This window comes from Papio anubis, chromosome 19, assembly GCF_008728515.1.
Source record: "Papio anubis isolate 15944 chromosome 19, Panubis1.0, whole genome shotgun sequence".
In the NCBI taxonomy this organism is placed as follows: Eukaryota; Metazoa; Chordata; class Mammalia; order Primates; family Cercopithecidae; genus Papio; species Papio anubis.
Window position 1 is genome coordinate 18,352,849 of NC_044994.1, and position 20,692 is coordinate 18,373,540.

The window sequence follows — 20,692 nt, forward strand, 5'->3', positions numbered from 1 at the left end:
AGGCTTACTGCAACCTCTGCCTCCCAGGTTCAAGCGATTCTCCCGTCTCAGCCTCTCGAGTAGCTGGGATTATAGGCACACACCACCAGGCTCAGCTAATTTCTATATTTTTAGTAGAGCTAGGGTTATACCATGTTGGCTAGGCTGGTCTCGAACTCCTGACCTCAAGTGATCTGCCTGCTTTGGCCTCTCAAAGTATTGGGATTACAGGCGTGAGCCACTGCGCCGGCCTGAATCTCGTACTATTTCTTTTGCATACCAAGAATTAGTGCTTGATTACACAAGGGTGCTTATATATGTCAGTTCCTCATTTTCCAAGATAATGAATACTTTAAGTATTTGATTCTCTTTACTTCAGAATTTCATCTATGAACAGAACTGGTTTAAAAATATATATATATATATGTGTGCACCACAGGTTTTTCTAGGGAGCAGGAACTGGAAATAAAAAGTATGCACAAGAGGGTGTTTGAGGAAATATTAATAAAAGGTTTTCAGTAATTTCTTCAATCTTCTCTTTTGTGAACATGTGGGGTTTTAGGCTGAACTGTGGTTCTTTCTCTTCTTGATATTCTTCATCTTGTCTATCACCTGTTTGAGAATGATAAGCAAGGACTTGATTCCTTCTTTTAGGTCATCAACTGGGATAAATTCCGCATGATAATTGTACTGTGCAAAGATGTGAAAGTTACTTATGAAGCACTGAGGTCCCTTTTCATCAGCCTGTCTTCATGCTGAGACAGGGCATAGAATTTGCATCTCCTTTCCCAACTTAGAGATCCAGTCCTTGGATAAGTTCTTTGTATCCACTCTGTCTTTATCAAAGGGATACAGTGTACATGATCACCACCTCCACAGTTGTCACAGTGCTGCTGGGCTTCATGAAATGAGGGGTATTCTTTTCAGTGTTCACACACCATCCACTGGTTGATTTTTAGACTGTAGAGTCAGCGTAAAGTGATAGTGGCCATGGCGTTATTCTGTCGGTAGTCAGCCCTCAGGAGAAAGTGCTGGTGCTCCTCTCCTAAGGCTCTTCCTCAAGGCGAGGTTAGGTTCTGTTACGTGTTTCCATTTGGGTGCCATGCTTTCACCCTCATAGTACTCCCACACTTTGTTTTCTTTTTGATTACAAGGTCCACAGAAGCAGGGACTTTCTGTCACTGTTATTCTCAGGGCCTAGTAAGTTGCACACAGAGAAGGCACTTAAGTATTTGAATGTAGGCATATGTGGAGAGAGTAGGGGGCAATAGGGCTGTAGCCCCTAACGGATTCTGAGGGCCATCACACACATCAGTGTGTTGAGTTTTGATTTCTTTGCTTATTCTACTTACAAAAGCAGTATATATTCATGTGAAAATCACTAAAATGTAATTTCCACTTCAAAGTATTATAATTAACAAACTTGTGGTGTGTTTTTTTGCCTTTTTTTTTTTTTTTTTTTTTGACGGAGTTTCGCTCTTGTTGCCCAGGCTGGAGTGCAATGGTGCGATTTGGCTCACCACAACCTTTGCCTCCCGGGTTCAAGTGATTCTCCTGCCTCAGCCTCCTGAGTACCTGGGATTACAGGCATGCGCCACTACGCTCGGCTAATTTTTGTATTTTTTGTAGAGATGAGGTTTCTTTATGTTGGTCAGGCTGGTCTTGAACTCCCGACCTCAAGTTATCTGCCTGCCTCGACCTCCCAAAATGCTGAGATTACAAGTGTGAGCTGCCCAGCCACTTGTTTTTTTTGGAGACAGAGTCTCACTCTGTTGCCCAGGTTGGAGTGCAGTGGCACGATCTCAGCTCACTGCAACCTCTGCCTCCCAGGTTCAAGCAATTCTCATGTCTTAGCTGCCAAGTAGCTGGGATTACAGGTGTGTGCCACCGCACCAGGCTAATTTTTTTCTTTTTAGTAGAGACAGGATTTTGCTATGTTGGCCAGGCTGATCTTTGAATTCCTGGCCTCAAGTGATGTGCTGATCTCAGCCTCCCAAACTGCTGAGACTACAGACATGAGCCCCTGCGCCCGGCCTATTGTGTCTTTTAAGTGTTAGTGTGTCTGGAGTTGGTTCCTTCTGGTGGGTTTGTGATCTCGCTGACTTCAAGAATGAAGCTATGACCTTCGTGGTGAGTGTTACAGCTCTTACAGATGGCACAGACCCAAAGAGTGAGCGGTAGCAAGGTTTATTTTGAAGAGCGAAAGAACATAGCTTCCACGGCGTGGAAGGGGACCCGAGCAGGTTGCCGCTGCTGGCTGGGGTGGCCAGCTTTTATTCCCTTATTGGCCCCTCGCATGTTCTGTTTCTTTCCTATCGGAGTGCCCTTTTTTCAGTTCTCCCTGTGATTCGCTACTTCTAGGATCCTGCTGATTGGTGCATTTTGCATTTTACAGAGTGCTGATTGGTGCCTTTTACAGAACTGTGATTGGTGCATTTTACAGAGCGCTGATTGGTGCATTTTACAGTCCTCTTGCTAGCTACAGAGCGCTGATTGGTGTGTTTTTACAGAACACTGATTGGTACATTTTACAATCCTCTTGTAAGACAGAAAAGTTATCCAAGTCCGCACTCGACCTAGGAAGTCCAGCAGGCTTCACCTCTCAATCCCCCCTCTAAACAGGACACCCCAACTGCTGTTGGGAATTGGGCCATGACCGCTCTAGTTACTTCCTGCTGGATAGGGGCGAAAAAGGGGCCCTGCAGTTGTAGTGTCCTTCAGAGGTGAACTCTCTAGGCCAGTCAAAGGGCCAGTGGGTTGGTCCAGGGGTCCTCAGTAGAAGTTGTGAGTTGAGCTCATTTGGGGTTCCATTTGTAAGACCATCTGTAGCTTGATGACCTCGATCCTGGAGGAAACAAATTGACAAGGAGGTTAAAAACACAGGTCCCGAAGGCGAGTAATAGCAAGATGGCTGTCACAGGACCTAGAAAGGGGAGAAGCCATGTCGCCCAACTCCAGAGTTTGCGATGAGTTTGAAAGGCATTGTTTGATTTCAGAAGCCTTTTCCTGTAAATGCTGGGTGGCATCTCATACTGGTTAGTATAAAAGCAACACTTCCCCTAAGAAGGTGCAAAGTCCTCATTTCTCAGTAGTGAGGAGGTCTAGGCCTCAGTGGTTTTGGAGAGTCCCTGCTGCCAAAGAGTCTATTTGGGATTGTAGAGTAAGGATAGATTTTGTTATTTTTTGCAAACTGTCTGAGAAATCCTTTGAGAGTGTGTGGTATAGGATAATGAAGTAGATAAACTGGCTATTCTGGTTCCTGTAGCGGTGGCCATTCCTAACCCTATAAGTAGCGGTATTAGTTGTATGGCCCTGCGCTGACGGACTTGAATTTTGAGGGGCACTGATAGGGTCTGATTTTCTGGGGCAATGTCAATGTTGGGACTTAGAAAGACTAAACTGCAGGTGCCTGTCTAGTTGGGAGGCAGATATAGGTTGAAGATCCACATAAGAATAATATGGCTTGGCTGGGTAGACAGAACTGGTTGTGTATGTTAAAAAGGTATATGAATTTGTTGTTTTCATTTTCCCATACTGCTAAAGTACTTGCCAAGGTAGCTCCGGTGAGTGGCTGGAAAGGGGTGTTGGGAGCAAACTGAGTGGCTCCCTGTGTTCTATTTTCCCACTGGAGAAAAAACTATTTTGTATCTACTAGGAAGCATTCAAGAGAGTAATTGAAAGAGGAGATGAGAAGGCATTCACTAGTGGTGGGGGCACTGCCGCAGGGGGTCCAGAGGTGAATGGTCATGCAGGGAGTATGTTTGCCATTACAAAACCTGAACTGTTTGTTAAGCAGGGAGGAAGTGATGACTTTGGGAGGCCCTGAGAAGCAGACAAACCATCTGAATGGAGCTGTTTGGGTGACTTGGAAGTTGCTATGATCAGTTGGGGCTTGAAGTTGTAGGGTGTAATTATGCTGATGGGATAGTAGGTGCCCCAGGGCCAGGCCTGATAACAGGTTGCGCTGGATGCATAAAGGGGCTTGGAAAGTTAAGATGGTATTTGTGGTTACAGGGCCGTGTATGGGCTTTTAATTGCTCGTGTGAATTATTTCATGAATTAGGACTTTAACCACTTCCTCAGCCTTCTCTGTCTTGCAGTGGAAGGCTTCTGTCCAATTTATAAAGGTATCAGCACAGATCAACAAGTATTGAAATCCCCTTGACTTAGGCATATGGGTGAAGTCTGACTGCCAGTCCTCTCCAGAATAGTGCCCTATTCTTTGTTCCCCCAGAGGGGCCTTATGATGGACCAAGGGATTATTCCTTTGGCACACCTCACAGACTTTGAGTACTTGCTGGATGGTCTGGAGGAGATTGGGCCCTGTAAATAGGGATTTGGCCATTTGATGAGTGTTCTCAATACCTATATGAAAAGTTTGGTGGAGGGTCTTAAGTATTTTCCACTGGCTCACTTTGGGTCTGAATACCTTTCCCCCTTCTGTCATTAACCACCCCGAGGGTAGAAAACTGTGCCCTGGTGAAAGTCCCCATTCTGTTTCAGTCGGAGAATTCTGGGGCTTAATCTCTTGGAGAGGGTTGTTCCATACCAAGGGTCCTTCCATAGGTATTCCTAACAGGAGGTTCTGCCTGGCAGCAGTTTTGGCCTCAGAGTCTGCCCGACGATTTCCTTCTGCCTTTTTTCCTTCCCCTTTTTGATGGCTTTGGCAGTGTAAGAGTGCCACCTCCCTGGGTTTTTGCACTGCGTGCAATAACTTCATGATTTCCTTGAGGTATTTAATGGGGGTTCCCTCAGAGGTTAGGAACTCCCTTTCTTTCCATATTGCAGCATGGGCATGTAGGATTAGATAAGCATACTTGCTATCTGTATACACATTTATTCTTTTTTCCTTTCCCAGTTCTAAGGCTTGGGTAAGTGCCACTAGTTCTGCTAACTGGGTGCTGGTCCCTTGGGGAAGAGGCTTACTTTCAAGTACTGTTACATCACTAACTGTGGCATAACTTGCCCTTCGTATCCCATTCTCCACAAATGGACTTCGTCGATATATAGGTTAAGGTCAGGATTAGCTAAGGGGACTTAAAAGAGATCCTCTTGGGCAGCATAGGTCTGGGCCACAATTTGTTGGCAGTCATGCTCGATTGGTTCTCCATCCTCTGGGAGAAAAGTAGCAGGGTTGAGGGCTGCACACATACATATTTGAAGCACTGGTCCCTTAAGGAGTAGCGCCTGATATCTAAGCGGGCGGTTGTCTGATAGCCATAAACTTCCTTTGGCACCTAGTATGCCATTTACATCATGAGTAGTACAGACAGTGAGATCCTTTCCTTGTATTATTTTGATAGCCTCTGATACTAAGATGGTCACCACCACAACTACCTGTAAACAGTGAGACCAGTCTTTTAGTACTACATCAATTTCCATACTTAGGTGTGCCACTGGTTGTGAGATTGTCCCATGAGTTTGAGTAAGTGCTCCAAGAGCTATTCCCACTCTCTGTGGCGTATAAAGAGCAGCTTTGTCCTGTGGGAAGGCTTAAGGCTGGAGCTTGTAGGGCCTGCTTTAAGGTTTTGAAGGCTATTTTTGCCTCTGGTTCCCATTCTACTAGATACAGTATTTGCCCTCTGGGTCTCCTTGATTAGTGTATGGAGTGGCCTGGCCATCTTGCTGTAGCCAGGGATCTGTAGTTGGCAAAAGCTGGTGATCCCACGGAACCCCTGCAACTGTTTTAATGTCCTAGGGCAAGGATAAGCCAGTATAGGTTGTATTCGTTCCTTGCTGAGGGCCCTGGTTGCTCTGGCTAAGATTAGGCTTAGATATTTGACTTGTTGTAGGCAGAGCTGAGCCTTCAATTTAGACGCCTTGTACCCTTGCTTAGCTAGAAAGTTCAAGAGATCTAGAGTAGCCTGCTGGCATGAGGCTTCTGAACTGGTAGCCAAAAGTAAATCATCCACATACTGAGGGACCAGAGTGCCCGGACTTGAGAAGTGGCCTAGGTCTTGTGCCAGTGCCTGACCAAACAGATGAGGGGTATCCCTAAACCGTTGAGGCAAGACTGTCCACGTAAGTTGGGATGTGTGGTCTGTGGGATCCTCAAAGGCAAAGAGAAACTGGGAGTCAGAGTGCAGGGGAATGCAGAAGAAGGCATCCTTGAGGTCCAGAACAGTGAACCATTCTGCTTCCTCTGGTATTTGAGAGAGCAGAGTATGGGGTTGGGTACAACTGCATATAGAGGAATTACTGCCTCATTGATGAGTTTAAGATCTTGCACTAGTCTCCACTGACCGTTTGGTTTTTGTACTCCTAGAATTGTGGTGTTGCAGGGACTGCTGCATTTTCTTACGAAGCCTTGAGCTTTTAAATGTCTAACAATATCCTGTAATCCTTTATGAGCTTCAGGCCTTAAGGGATACTGCCTTTGATAAGGAAAAGTGGTGGGGTCTTTTAGCCTGATTTGGACTGAGTGGGCATTTTTTGTCCTTCAAATTGTCCTTCCAATGCCCGGATTTCAGGGTTTGATTCCCTCCTCAAGTAGGGGACAACAAATGGGTTACTGGTTTCCCATATTCATGCAGATAATAACTCCAGCTTTGGCTAATATGTCCCTCCCTAATAAGGGTGTGGGACTTTCAGGCATAACAAGAAAGGCATGTGAAAAGAGCAAAGTCTCCCAATTACAACTGAGCAGGTGGGAGAAATACCTGGTTACAGGCTCTCCCAGGATTCCTCAGATGGTAACGGACCTTGAGGTTGGCTGCTTGGGGCAGGAGATTAACACTGAGAAGGCTGCGCTGGTGTCCAGGAGGAAGTCAATTTCCTGGTCCTTGATGGTTAAATTTACCGGGGCTCAGTGAGGTTGATGATGTGAGCTGGTGCTTGCCCTGAGCACCCTGAGTCCTGTTGTTGGATCATCTGGTTGGGGGCTCCTGTCTCAGAGAACCTTTGTTTTCTAGGGCAGTGTGCCTTCCAGGGATTGCCTTGGCATAGTGGACATGAGTGAGGGGGCAGCTTGTTTCTCGTTGGACAATGTTTTTTACAGTGTCCTTGCAAACCACACTGATAACAAGCCCTACCGGGTTATTGCCCTGCTCCATTTTCTGTCCTCCGTGAACCATCAAGGTTTGTTTGTCTGAGGGCCATGACTAAGGCTGCGGCCTTTCTCTTATCTCGCTTTTCCTTTTCGTCCTGTTCCTCTTGGTCCCTATTATAGAACACTGAGGTTGCCAGGTTTAATAATGCCTCCAGATTTTGTTCAGGGCCCAGGGGTCGCTTTTGGAGCTTTCTCCTGATATCTGCAGCTGATTGCATAATAAACTTACCTTTGAGGATGAATTAACCCTCGAGGGAGTTGGGTGACAGGGGTGTATATTTTCTTAAGGCCTCCCATAGCTGCTTTCGGAAGGCAGTAAGATTTTCTTCCTTTTCCTGAATTATGGTGGACATCATTGAATAATTCATGGGCTTTTTCCTAATTCTCCTTAGTCCTTCTAGAACACGGGTCAACAGATGTTTGTGATTCCAGTCCCCATGATCTGAGTCTAGATCCCAGTGGGGATCCATACTGGGGATGGCTTGCTGACCGGTAGGGAATTTGTCCCTTTCTTTGGCTGTCATTCTATCATTTACTTGACTAAGAGACCAGGTATCTCCAAACTCTCGGGCTGCAGCTAAAGCACATTCTTCTCATTAAAGGCCAGGGTTTGATCTAACAATAGCATGACATCTCTCCAAGTGAAGTTGAAGGTTTGCCCTAGACCCTGTAGGACATCTATATACCTATCAGGATAATCTGAAAACTTCCCCAGGTCTACCTTGATCTGCTTTAAATCAGAGAGGGAGAAGGGACGTGTACCTGGGTTGGGCCAAATTCCCCTCCCCCTACAGCTTGAAGGGGACATAACTGATAGCCTGGGGGTTTTTGTGGTCCCTTGGAGATTTCTTGCTGTTTCCTTCTGGGTGGGGGAGATTAGAGGAGGCTTATCATTAATAGGAAGGGGAGCTGTAGGGAGGCTAGGATATGGAGGTAAGCTGAGAGGTCCTCCTGTGGGATGTGGATTGCAAGCTTTGCATAGTTGTGGATTATCCTTCAATGAAAAGAAAGCTTGAACATAAGGTGTTTCACTCCATTTGCCTTCCCTCTTACAGAAAAGGTCAAACTGCGGGATAGTATTGTAATTTATACTTCCCTCAGTTGGCCATTTTTTCCCCATCAGAGAGAGAATATTGGGGCCAGGCGTAGTGCAGAAAAAAATAAGCCACTTCTTTTTCAGGGTTTTTGGGTCAAATTGGTTCCAATGGCGTAGGATACATTTTAAGGGTGAGCCTGTTGATGCCTGAGTGTTTTCCGTCTGAAAGAAAAAACCGCCCGTGTATTTTTTTTTTTTTTCTCCCCCTACCCAAGACCCACACGGTCCCTGGACCCTGCTGTTTGGAATAGTTGCGCTCACCGAAGCAACAGCGGAAACACTGGTTTTCCTCCTAGACCACAAAGGGGACCAAGGAAGGTCGGATTTAGTGGCATTCTCGAAAACCTGTACCCTTGCCTTTCCTCTTAGACCACAAAGAGGACCAAGAAAAATCGGATTTAGTGGCCTTTACTGACACATTCTCGAAAACCTGTTAGAGTCCTAAGCATTTTCTCTTGTTGGTATTGGGACCTTACTCTTGTCCTATGAAGATGATATGCCTCAAAATGGAGTGGAGGGTCATACCCCGAGGGAGGGAAGGGATCTCCAGGGTTGGAAGAGTGACGCTTTTTGTCCTCTCTTCTTATCATATGAATAGGAAGGATATAATTTCTGAGGCTCTCCATATCCTAGCTTCGGAAATAGCCTTTGTTAGGTCTGCTAGTCTGAGGAGGGATCTTAAAATTCCAGATAGTCCCCCCTCTGTGAAGGGGCTTTGGGCAAAAATTATGTCTTTGATCGGTGAGCCCGCGTGTCTAAAGAAGGGAACAGAGTCCTGAAATTAATTAATTTATTATGAATAATGAACTAATATTTATACCTTTTTTAAATTACACTTTAAGTTCTAGGGTACATGTGCACAACGTGCAGGTTTGTTACTTACGCATACATGTGCCATGTTGGTGTGCTGCACCCATTAACTCGTCATTTATGTTAGGTATATCTCCTAATGCTATCCCTCCCACCTCCTTCCACTCCACGACAGGTCCCAGTGTGTAATGTTCTCCACCCTGTGTCCAAGGGTTCTCATTGTTTAATTCCCACCTATGAATGAGAATATGCAGTGTTTGGTTTTCTGTCCTCATGAAATTTTGCTCAGAATGATGGTTTCCAGCTTCATCCATGTCCCTACAAAGGACATGAACTCATCCTTTTTTATGACTGCATAGTATTCCATGGTGGATATGTGCCACATTTTCTTAATCTGGTCTATCATTGATGGACATTTGGGTTGGTTCCAAGTTTTTGCTATTGTGAATAGTGCTGCAATAAACATAACGTGTGCATGTGTCTATATAGCAGCATGATTTATAATCCTTTGAGTATATACCCAGTAATGGGAAGACTGGGTCAATGGTATTTCTAGTTCTAGATCCTTGAGGAATCGCTACACTGTCTTCCACAATGGTTGAACTAGTTTACAGTTCCACCAACAGTGTAAACGTGTTCCTATTTCTCCACATCCTTTCCAGCACCTGTTGTTTCCTGACTTTTTGATGATCGCCATTTTAACTGCTGTGAGATGGTATCTCATTGTGGTTTTGATTTGCATTTCTCTGATGGCCAGTGATGATGAGCATTTTTTCATGTGTCTGTTGGCTGCATAAATGTCTTCTTTTGAGAAGTGTCTGTTCATATCCTTTGCCCACTTTTTGGTGGGGTTGTTTGATTTTTTCTTGTAAATTTATTTTAAGTTCTTTGTAGATTCTGGATATTAACCCTTTGTCAGATGGGTAGATTGTGAAAATTTTCTCCCATTCTGTAGGTTCACTCTGATGGTAGTTTCTTTTGCTGTGCAGAAACTCTTTAGTTTAATTAGATTCCATTTGTCAATTTTGGCTTTTGTTGCAATTGCTTTTGGTGTTTTAGACATGAAGTCCTTGCCCATGCCTATGTCCTGAATGGTATTGCCTAGGTTTTCTTCTAGGGTTTTTATGGTTTTAAGTCTTTAATCCATCTTGAATTAATTTTTGTATAAGGTGTAAGGAAGGGATCCAATTTCAGCTTTCTACATATGGCTAGCCAGTTTTCTCAGCACCGTTTATTAAATAGGGAATCCTTTCCTCATTTCTTTTTTTTGTCAGGTTTGTCAAAGATCTGATGGTTGTAGATGTGTGGTATTATTTCTGAGGGCTCTGTTCTGTTCCATTGGTCTGTATCTCTGTTTTGGTACCAGTACCATGCTGTTTTGGTTACTGTAGCCTTGTAGTATAGTTTGAAGTCAGGTAGTGTGATGCCTATAGCTTTGTTCTTTTGGCTTAGGATTGTCTTGGCAATGTGGGCTCTTTTTTAGTTCCATATGAACTTTAAAGTAGTTTTTCCAATTCTGTGAAGAAAGTCACTGGTAGCTTGATGGGGATGGAATTGAATCTACAAATTACTTTGGGCAGTATGACCATTTTCATGATATTGATTCTTCCTATCCATGAGCATGGAATGTTCTTCCATTTGTTTGTATCCTCTTTTATTTCATTGAGCAGTGGTTTGTAGTTCTCCTTGAAGAGGTCCTTCACATCCCTTGTAAGTTGGATTCCTAGTATTTTATTCTCCTTGAAGCAATTGTGAATGGGAGTTCACTCACAATTTGGCTCTCTGTCTGTTATTGGTATACAGGAATGCTTGTGATTTTTGCACATTGATTTTGTATCCTAAGACTTTGCTGAAGTTGCTTATCAGCTTAAGGAGATTTTGGGCTGAGACGATGGAGTTTTCTAAATATACGATCATGTCATCTGCAAACAGGGACAATTTGACTTCCTCTTTTCCTAATTGAATACCCTTTATTTCTTTCTCTTGCCTGATTGCTCTGGCCAGAACTTCCAACACTGTGTTGAATAGGAGTGGTGAGAGAGGGCATCCCTGTCTTGTGCCAGTTTTCAAAGGGAATGCTTCCAGTTTTTGCCCATTCAGTATGGTATTGGCTGTGGGTTTGTCATAAATAGTTCTTATTATTTTGAGATACATCCCATAAATACCTCTCAATACAATTATTGAGAGATTTTTAGCATGAAGGACTTTTGAAATTTAAGGTCTTTTCTGCATCCATTGAGATAATCATATGGTTTTTGTCTTTGGTTCTGTTTATATGCTGGATTATGTTTATTGATTGGCCTATGTTGAACCAGCCTTGCATCCCAGGTATGAAACCAACTTGATCGTGGTGGATAAGCTTTTTGATGTGCTGCTGGATTCGGTTTGCCAGTATTTTATTGAGGATTTCTGCATTGATGTTCATCAGGGATATTGGTCTAAAATTCTTTTTTTGTTGTGTCTCTGCCAGGCTTTGGTATCAGGATAATGCTGGTCTCATAAAATGCGTTAGGGAGGATTCCGTCTTTTTCTGTTGATTGGAATAGTTTTAGAAGGAATGGTGCCAGCTCCTCTTTGTACCTCTGGTAGAATTCAGCTGTGAATCCGTCTGGTCCTGGACTTTTTTTGGTTGGCAGGCTATTAATTATTGCCTCAATTTCAGAGCCTGTTATTGGTCTATTCAGGGATTCAACTTCCTGGTTTAGTCTTGGGAGGGTGTATGTGTCCAGGAATTTATCCATTTCTTCTGGATTTTCTAGTTTATTTGTGTAGAGGTGTTTATAGTATTTTCTGATGGTAGTTTGTATTTCTGTGGGATCGGTGGTGTTATACCCTTTATCATTTTTTATTGCATCTATTTGATTCTTCTCTCTTTTCTTCTTTATTAGTCTTGCTAGAGGTCTCTCAATTTTGTTGATCTTTTCAAAAAACCAGCTCCTGGATTCATTGATTTTTTGAAGGGTTTTTTGTGTCTCTATCTCCTTCAGTTCAGCTCTGATCTTATTTCATGCCTTCTGCTAGCTTTTGAACGTGTTTGCTCTTGCTTCTCTAGTTCTTTTAATTGTGATGTTAGGGTGTGGTGTCAATTTTAGATCTTTCCTGCTTTCTCTTGTGGGCATTTAGTGCTATAAATTTCCCTCTACACACTGCTTTAAATGTGTCCCAGAGATTCTGGTATGTTGTGTCTTTGTTCTTCTTAGTTTCAAAGAACATCTTTATTTCTGCCTTCATTTCGTTATGTACCCAGTAGTCATTCAGGAGCAGGTTGTTCAGTTTCCATGCAGTTGAGCGGTTTTGATTGAGTTTCTTAATCCTGAGTTCTAGTTTGATTGCACTGTGGTCTGCGAGACAGTTTGTTATAATTTCTGTTCTTTTACGTTTGCTGAGGAGTGCTTTACTTCCAACTATGTGGTCAATTTTGGAATGAGTGTGATGTGTATATGCTGTTGATTTGGGTTAGAGAGTTCTGTAGATGTCTGTCAGATCCGCTTGATATAGAACTGAGTTCAATTCCTGGATATCCTTGTTAACGTTCTGTCTTGTTGATCTGTCTAATGTTGACAGTGGGGTGTTAAAGTTTCCCATTATTATTGTGTGGGAGTCAAAGTCTCTTTGTAGGTCTCTAAGGACTTGCTTTATGAATCTGGGTGTTCCTGTATTGGGTGCATATATATTTAGGTTAGCTCTTCTTGTTTAATTGATCCCTTTACCATTATGTAATGGCTTTCTTTGTCTCTTTTGATCTTTGTTGGTTTAAAGTCTGTTTTATCAGAGACTAGGATTGCAACCCCTGCCTTTTTTTGTTTTCCATTTGCTTGGTAGATCTTCCTGCATCCCATTATTTTGAGCCTATGTGTGTCTCTACACGTGAGATGGGTCTCCTGAATACAGCAAACTGATAGTCTTGACTCTTTATCCAATTTGCCAGTCTCTGTCTTTTCATTGGAGCATTTAGCCCGTTTACATTTAAGGTTAATACTGTTATGTGTGAACTTGATCCTGTCGTGATGTTAGCTGGTTATTTTGCTCGTTAGTTGATGCAGTTTCTTCCTTGCATCGATGGTCTTTAAAATTTGGCATGTTTTTGCAGTGGCTGGTACCGGTTTTTCCTTTCCATGTTTAGTGCTTCCTTCAGGAGCTCTTGTAGGGTGGGCCTGGTGGTGACAAAATCTCTCATCATTTGCTTGTCTGTAAAGGATTTTATTTCTCCTTCACTTAGGAAGCTTAGTTTAGCTGGATATGAAATTCTGGGTTGAAAATTCCTTTCTTTAAAAATGTCGAATATTGGCCCCTACTCTCTTCTGGCTTGTAGAGTTTCTGCCGAGAGATCCACTGTTATTCTGATGGGCTTCCCTTTTTGGGTAACCCGACCTTTCTCTCTGGCTGCCCTTAACATTTTTTCCTTCATTTCAACTTTGGTGAATCTGACAATTATGTGTCTTGGAGTTGCTCTTCTCGAGGAGTATCTTGGTGGCATTCTCTGTATTTCCTGAATTTGAATGTTGATCTGCCTTGCTAGGTTGGGGAAGTTCTCCTGGATAATATCCTGCAGAGTGTTTTCTCACTTGGTTCCATTCTCCCCGTCACTTTCAGGTACACCAATCAGACATAGAATTTGTCTTTTCACATAGTCCCATATTTCTCAGAGGCTTTGTTCATTTCTTTTTACTCTTTTTTTCTCTAAACTTCTCTTCTGGCTTCATTTTATTCATTTGATCTTTAATCACTGATAGTCTTTCTACCACTTGATTGAATCAGCTACTGAAGCCTGTGCATGCGTCACATAGTTCTTGTGCCATGGTTTTCCGCTCCACCAGGTCGTTTATGGTCTTCTCTACGCTGTTTATTCTAGTTAGCCCCTCATGTAATCTTTTTTCAAGGTTTTTGGGTTCTTTGTGATGGGTTCGAACATCCTCCTTTAGCTCAAAGAAGTTTGTTATTACTGATCGTCTGAAGCCTCCTTCTCTCAACTCGTCAAAGTCATTCTCTGTCCAGCTTCGTTCCGTTGCTGGCGAGGAGCTGCATTCCTTTGGAGGAGAAGAGGTGCTCTTAATTTTAGAATTTTCAGAGCTCTTCTGCTCTAGTTTCTCCCCATCTTTGTGGTTTTATCTACCTTTGGTCTTTGATGATGGTGACGTACATATGGGGTTTTGGTGTGGATGTCCTTTCTGTTTGTTAGTTTTCTTTCTAACAGTCAGGACCCGCAGCTGCAGGTCTGTTGGAGTTTGCTGGAGGTCCACTGCAGACCCTGTTTGCCTGAGTATCACCAGTGGAGGTTGCAGAATGGCAAATATTGCAGAACGGCAAATATTGCTGCCTGATCCTTCCTCTGGAAGCTTCGTCTCAGAGGGGCACACAGCTGTATGAGGTTTCAGTCGGCCCCTACTGGGAAGTGCCTCTGAGTTAGGCTACTCGGGGATCAGGGACCCACTTGAGGAGGCAGTCTGTCTGCTCTCAGATCTCAAACTCCGTGCTGGGAGAACCACTACTCTCTTCAAAGCTGTCAGACAGGGACGTTTTAAGTCTGCAGAAGTTTCTGATACCTTTTGTTCCGCCATGCCCTGCCCCCAGAGGTGGAGTCTACAGAGGCAGGTGGGCCTCCTTGAGCTGTGGTGGGCTCCTCCCAGTTCAAGCCGCTTTGTTTACCTACTCAAACCTCAGCAATGGCAAACGCCCCTCCCCCAGCCTTGCTGCTGCCTGACAGCAATTTTTTTAGGCCAGTGTTTGAGGTTTGTTCTGACCCAAGGAGGACCCTTCTTAGTTGTTTCTTTGGTTTTCTTTGGTAAACTAGTAGACTTATGGTTTAGCTTGTATGTCTCATGAAGCTACAGCCTCCTCTTAATTGCTACTTTGTTTTTGAGGGTGCCTTTAGCCTTGAACTTCTCCACTCTGTTTAACGTAAAGACATTTCATTTAGGGAGATATTGGGAGCAGAGGTCGGGACTGTGGCTTTCTTCTCTCTGAGTAATGTCCCTGCTCTAGGAATAGGGTACTGGGTGTGGGCAGTACTCAGGTCTTTTCTGCTCACCTCTCTCAACATGGAACCTCCACCTTATGAAAGAGCTGGGATGAGACACTTGAGTTCTAAGTGTTCTCAGTGTGCTGTCCTTGAAGGACAGATTTCCTTTTATGAATGGGAATGGGTGAAAGAAGGGAGACTTAAACCTCTAGGATGTGCCTGTCTCAAGTTTATCCTCTTCAATATGTAGCTGGGATGGGGGTGAGGATTGGTAGATGAGAAATGCAACTGACCTGCTCCTCCCAGGAAGATACTATACATAGCCTTAGATTGGGAGGTTAGGAGAGAGGGAGCCCTGCCTGTGTTCTTGGCCACACTCCCTGGAATGGAATTTCTGTCATGTTGAGGTGAGAAGGGAAAGAGGGGAGTTGGTTGCAGCTCAAAGGCCACATACTCTTGTTATTCTTACTGAGTTTTAGCAGATCTCCAATAACTGTAGTCATTTTCTGTATGCCTTAGGACAGTTTCCAAACGCTTTTTTTTTTGAGACAGAATCTCTCTGTGTCGCCCAGGCTGAAGTGCAGTGGCATGATCTCGACTCACTGTAATCTCCGCCTCTCAGGTTCAAGTGATTCTCGTGCTTCAACCTCCTGAGTAGTAGCTGGGATTACAGGTGCCTGCCACCACACTCGGCTGATTTTTGTCTTTTTCAGTAGAGACGGGGATTCACAATGTTTGCCAGGCTGGTCTCAAACTCCTGGCCTCAAGTGATCTGCCTGCCTTGGCCTCCCAAAGTGCTGGGATTACAAGTGTGAGCTACCATGCCTGGCCAGTTTCCAAAAACTTTGAATGGTTGTTTTATAAAAATAATTTTCACCAGTTACGCCTATTTTACTGGGAAACAGGGTTGTAGAGATCCTCTTGCCACCATTCTGAAAGTGGAACTCCAGCTATGAATATTTTTGTTTGTGCCTCCTTTTGACACAAAAGACTTTTTAAAAAAGATTTTATTTATATTAAGACACAGTGTTGTGCTCTGTCACCTAGGCGGAAGCACAGTGGCACCATCATAGCTTGCTGCATCCTTGAACTTTTGGGCTCAAGTGAGCCTCCTGCCTCAGTCTGTTGAGTAGCTGGGACTACAGGCACACACCCACTGCATTTGGCTAATTAAAAAATTTTTTTTTGTAGAGACAGGGTCTCACTTTGTTGCCCAGGATAGTCTCAAACCCCAGGTCTCAAGAGATCTTCCTGCCTTAGCCTGCCAAAGTGTTGGGATTACAGGCGTGAGCCACCAAGCCTGGCCAAGAATTACTTTAGGTTAGAAATACTGAGTTACAGGATACGCAAACGGAAATAAATTTTGCACAGTCATGTAAAATTGAAGAAAGTAGTTAGTTGTACCAAATTGTACTGCTACCACCAAGATATTAGAATTCCTGTTGATACACTTTTCTCTAACCCTTGGTATTGCCATTGGTCATCTTAATCTTTGCTTGTCTATGTAGATAGGAAGTGATATTTCAGTGTGCTCTTAATTTACCTTTCCTTGTCCTTGGCGTCTGTGTTTCTTTTGTGCATTTTGGATACTCATCCTTTGAATATATGTGAACCAAAATTTTACTTCATTACCTGATGGTGTCTTTTGCTGAGTAACAGTTTTTACTTTTAATGTAGTTGAGTTTATCAAACTTTAAGAAATTCTTCCCTATCCCAATTTCAGAAAGTCCTTTCTCTGTCTCTCTCTCTCTTTCTCTCTTTTGAGAAGGTTCTTGCTCTGTGTCCCAGGCTGGAGTGTAGGCACGATCATAGCTCACTGCAGCCTTGAGCTCCTGGGCTCAGGCTATCCTCCTGCCTCAGTGATTGTCCCAAGTAGCTGGGACTACAGGCATGCAGAAAGATAATTTTCTACGTTGTCTAAGAGTTTAAAAATCTTTACCTTTTACTTTTATATTCTTAATGCACCTGGTTTTTGTGAATATGTGTGAAATAGGCATCTGAAAGGTCAACCTAAAAGAAAGAAGCTGAGGCAAAATTAATATAGTGAGTTTTTTTTTTTTTTTTTTTTTTTTTGAATGGGGGTCTCTCTGTTTCCCCCGCTGGGGTGCGGTGGCCGGACCTCGGCTCCCTGCAGGCTCCGCTCCCCGGTTTTTACCCATTCTCCTGCCTCAGCCTCCGAGTAGCTGGGACTACAGGCGCCCACCACCACGCCCGGCTAGTTTTTTGTATTTTTAGTAGAGACGGGGTTTCACCATGTTAGCCAGGATGGTCTCGATCTCCTGACCTCGTGATCCACCTGCCTCGGCCTCCCAAAGTGCTGGGATTACAGGTTTGAGCCACCGCGCCCGGCCAATATAGTGAGTTTGTTTGGGCAACGTTGAGTACAGCTGCCCAGGACACACAAATTATCTTGGGGAGTGCCTTTGTAACAAACAGGTTTTTAAAAGCAAAAAAGGGGATAAAGAGTGGGTTGATTAAAACGTTACTTGTCAGCCAGGTGTGGTGGCTCACACCTGTAATCCAGCACTTTGGGAGGCTGAGGTGGGAGGATCACTTGAGGTCAGGAGTTTGAGACCAGCCTGGCCAACATGGCAAAACCCCATCTCTACTAAAAATATAAAAAAATTAGCCGGATATGGTTATGCATGCCTGTAATCCCAGCTACTTGGGAGGGTAAGTCAGGAGAATCTCTTGAACCTGGGAGGCAGAGGTTGCAGTGAGCCCAGTGAGCCACCTAGGCGACAGAGCGAGACTCTGTCTCAAAAAAAAAAAAAAAAAAAAAAAGAGTTACTTGTCAGGAATCCTCATTGGTTTGCAGAAATAACACTGATTGATTATACCTTGTTGAACTATAGAGTGTGGTTTATGTTATCTGGCATGTGGCGTTGTTAGGTTACTTTAAAGTTACTTGTGGCTACAGCAAGCAGTTTCAAGAGAGGATTGATTACATAGCAAAGGGGAGTAAGACCTAATTGCTGTCTCATTTTAATGCCTCTCTGGGGGAGATAATTTTAAAGGGCTCACATTTATATATATTTTTCTTTCTCAAATTTTATCTTTTCCATATAGACCAGCTAATTGACCAGCCCCATTTACTGAATAGTCTCTCCTTTCCTCATGAATCTACAGAGCCTTTTAGGAAAATGTGATATGACATATCTGCATGAGTTGATTTGGGGGTTCTCTATTCTATTCCAGTGGTCAGCTTATTCAGTCTTATGCCGTTAACCCCACCATCTTAATTACTGTAGCTTTATAGATAGTTTTGATGTCATGAAGGAAAAGTGTTTTGCTTTCTTCAGGAACATCTCATTGTATTCATAGATTTTACATTTTTAAATAGCTTGGAGTAAAAACATTTGTTCATCTTTGTATATAAGTAGCAGACATGAAATTCACTAAGTACTGAAGACATCATTTTAAAGTGTTGAAAGAAATGGGAGAAGAAAATATGTGATGGTTATGCTGTATTTATTGGCTCAGAGGTCACTTTTTTTTTCCTTTTTTAAATATAGGAACCGTGTTGATTAAAAGTAACAGTGGTCAGCTGATGTTGGTATCTCCTCAGCAAGCTGTAACAAGAGCCGAGACGACAAGTAACATAACCTCAAGGCCAGCAGTACCAGCGAATCCTCAAACAGTCAAAATCTGTACAGTGCCGGTAATATACCTTAAATATTTTTCATCTTTCTTTCTCAGCTGTAATTTTCATATAAACGTTGTGTATATGTTTGCTAGTAAACAATAATGTAAGACATGATTCTGCTTAGCTTTTTAAGTCAGCTTCCCTTGAGTATGTCAATTTAATAAAGATTTTTGGTTTTGTCCTCTGATAATTGCCAAAATAGTAAATTCAGTCTTCATATTCAGATTTTATGTCCTCAAAGGAATGTTCAGAGGGTTCTTTCCATCTTTTTTGAGACAGGGTCTCACTCTGTCTCCCAGGCTGGAGTATAGTTGCGTGAACATGGCTCAGTTGGTTCACTGCAGCCTCAAACTCCCGAGCTCAGGTAATGCCTCAGGCTCCCATGTAGCTGGGACCACAACTGCATACCACCATGCCCGCCTAATTTTACTTTTTGCAGAGACAGTGTGTCACTTTGTTGCTCAGGCTGGTCTTGAACTCTTGGGCTCATGACAATCCTTTTGCCTTGGCCTCCCAAAGTGCTGTGATTACAGATGTGAGCCACTGCACCTGGCCTATTTGCATCTTAAATGGAAAGAATATAATAGTTCTGCCTCCCGAGTAGCTGGGATTACAGGTGCCTGCCACCACGCCCGACTAAGTTTTGTGTTTTCAGTAGGGACACGGTTTTGCCATGCTAGCCAGGCTGGTTTTGAACTCCTGACCTCAGGTGATCTGCCTTCCTCAGCCTCAAAGTGCTGGGATTACAGGTGTAAGCCACTGTGCTTACTTTGTTCTACTTTAATTTTAATTTTTGATAAAATAGTAATTTTTTTTTTTTTGAGACAGAGTTTCTCTCTTGTTACCCAGGTTGGAGTGCAATGTCACGATCTCGGCTCACTGCAGCCTCCGCCTCCAAGGTTCAAGTGATTCTCCTGCCTCAGCCTCCTGAGTAGCTGGGATTACAGGCATGTGCTACCATACCTGGCTAATTTTGTATTTTTCGTAGAGATGGGGTTTCTCCATGTTGGTCAGGCTGGTCTCGAACTCCTGGCCTCAGGTGATCTGCCCACCTTGGCCTCCCAAAGTGCTGGGATTACAGGTGTGAGTCACCATACCCGGCCTATAGTATTCATTTTTATTTGTATCTTATAGAAGTTATCTTTAAGAAGTACAGATATCTGCTGCATTTCATTAACTTGGCATTGTTAGAACCACTTATTTTACATTCATGGTGATCTTTGTAGATAACTGAAGCTTACCATGTTTGATAGAGTTAAAAGCATTTTTATGGAGCCGGGCACGGTGGCTCATGCCTGTAATCCCAGCACTTTGGGAGGCCGAGGTGGGTGGATCAGGAGATCGAGACCATCCTGGCTAACACGGTGAAACCCTGTCTCTACTAAAAATACAAAATACTTACCCTGGCATGGTGGCGGGCACCTGTAATCCCAGCTACTCGGGAGGCTGAGGCAGGAGAATGGCGTGAACCCAGGAAGCAGAGCTTGCAGTGAGCCGAGATCACACCATTGTACCCCAACCTGGGTGACAGACAGAGACTCTGTCTCAAAAAAAAATACATATATATATCTATGTGTGTGTATATATATATATATTTTTTTTTTTAAATGGGTATTTTACTTAAATAAAAAATGCTGAATGTAGTTTAGCATTTTCTTGATGACTCAGACTCATTGTAATGACAGATTGCATTGTTTTTTGTTGTAATAATCATTCTCTGCCAGTTTTTTTCATTTTTGTGCCCTACTAATTTGATTCTAGGTCCTGAAACAGTCATTTTCTCTGTTACCATATCTGTCAATAATAGCTACTCCTTCCCTTTGTAGTTTGGTTTAATGACTGTGGGTTGAGAATAGAGGTTAGCAGGTTTTTGTTTATAATTAAATATTACATAAGAATCTGTAGTTTTTCTGTATGAACCAGAGTCAAGATTAATATTTTAATGTTGAATACTGTAATATTTATTTAGTTTGAAATTTCAGATAAATGGGTTATTTATTGAATCAGTTGCCACCTTAGAAATAGGAAATGAGTGTCATCTGGGCAGCTGATCAGTTCCGTTAGGTTTGTAGTACAGAATGTGCATAAAACACATAAGGTTATAATGCCAGTAATAACAAATACATTTGCTGTCATAAAGTGTTCTAACGTTCA

The 20,692-nt window shown here is 43.1% G+C and overlaps 1 protein-coding gene across 2 annotated transcripts in view; it reads left to right on the top strand.

Moving 5' to 3' along the window:
* Positions 1-20,692, top strand: part of TAF4B (TATA-box binding protein associated factor 4b) — a 151,078-nt gene that overhangs the window by 3,984 nt on the left and 126,402 nt on the right. For both annotated transcript variants that reach the window (XM_031658749.1, XM_003914256.4), the window contains exon 2: positions 18,408-18,553. In XM_031658749.1, the coding sequence (XP_031514609.1) occupies positions 18,408-18,553 (146 nt within the window). The remainder of the gene's footprint in view (positions 1-18,407; positions 18,554-20,692) is intronic.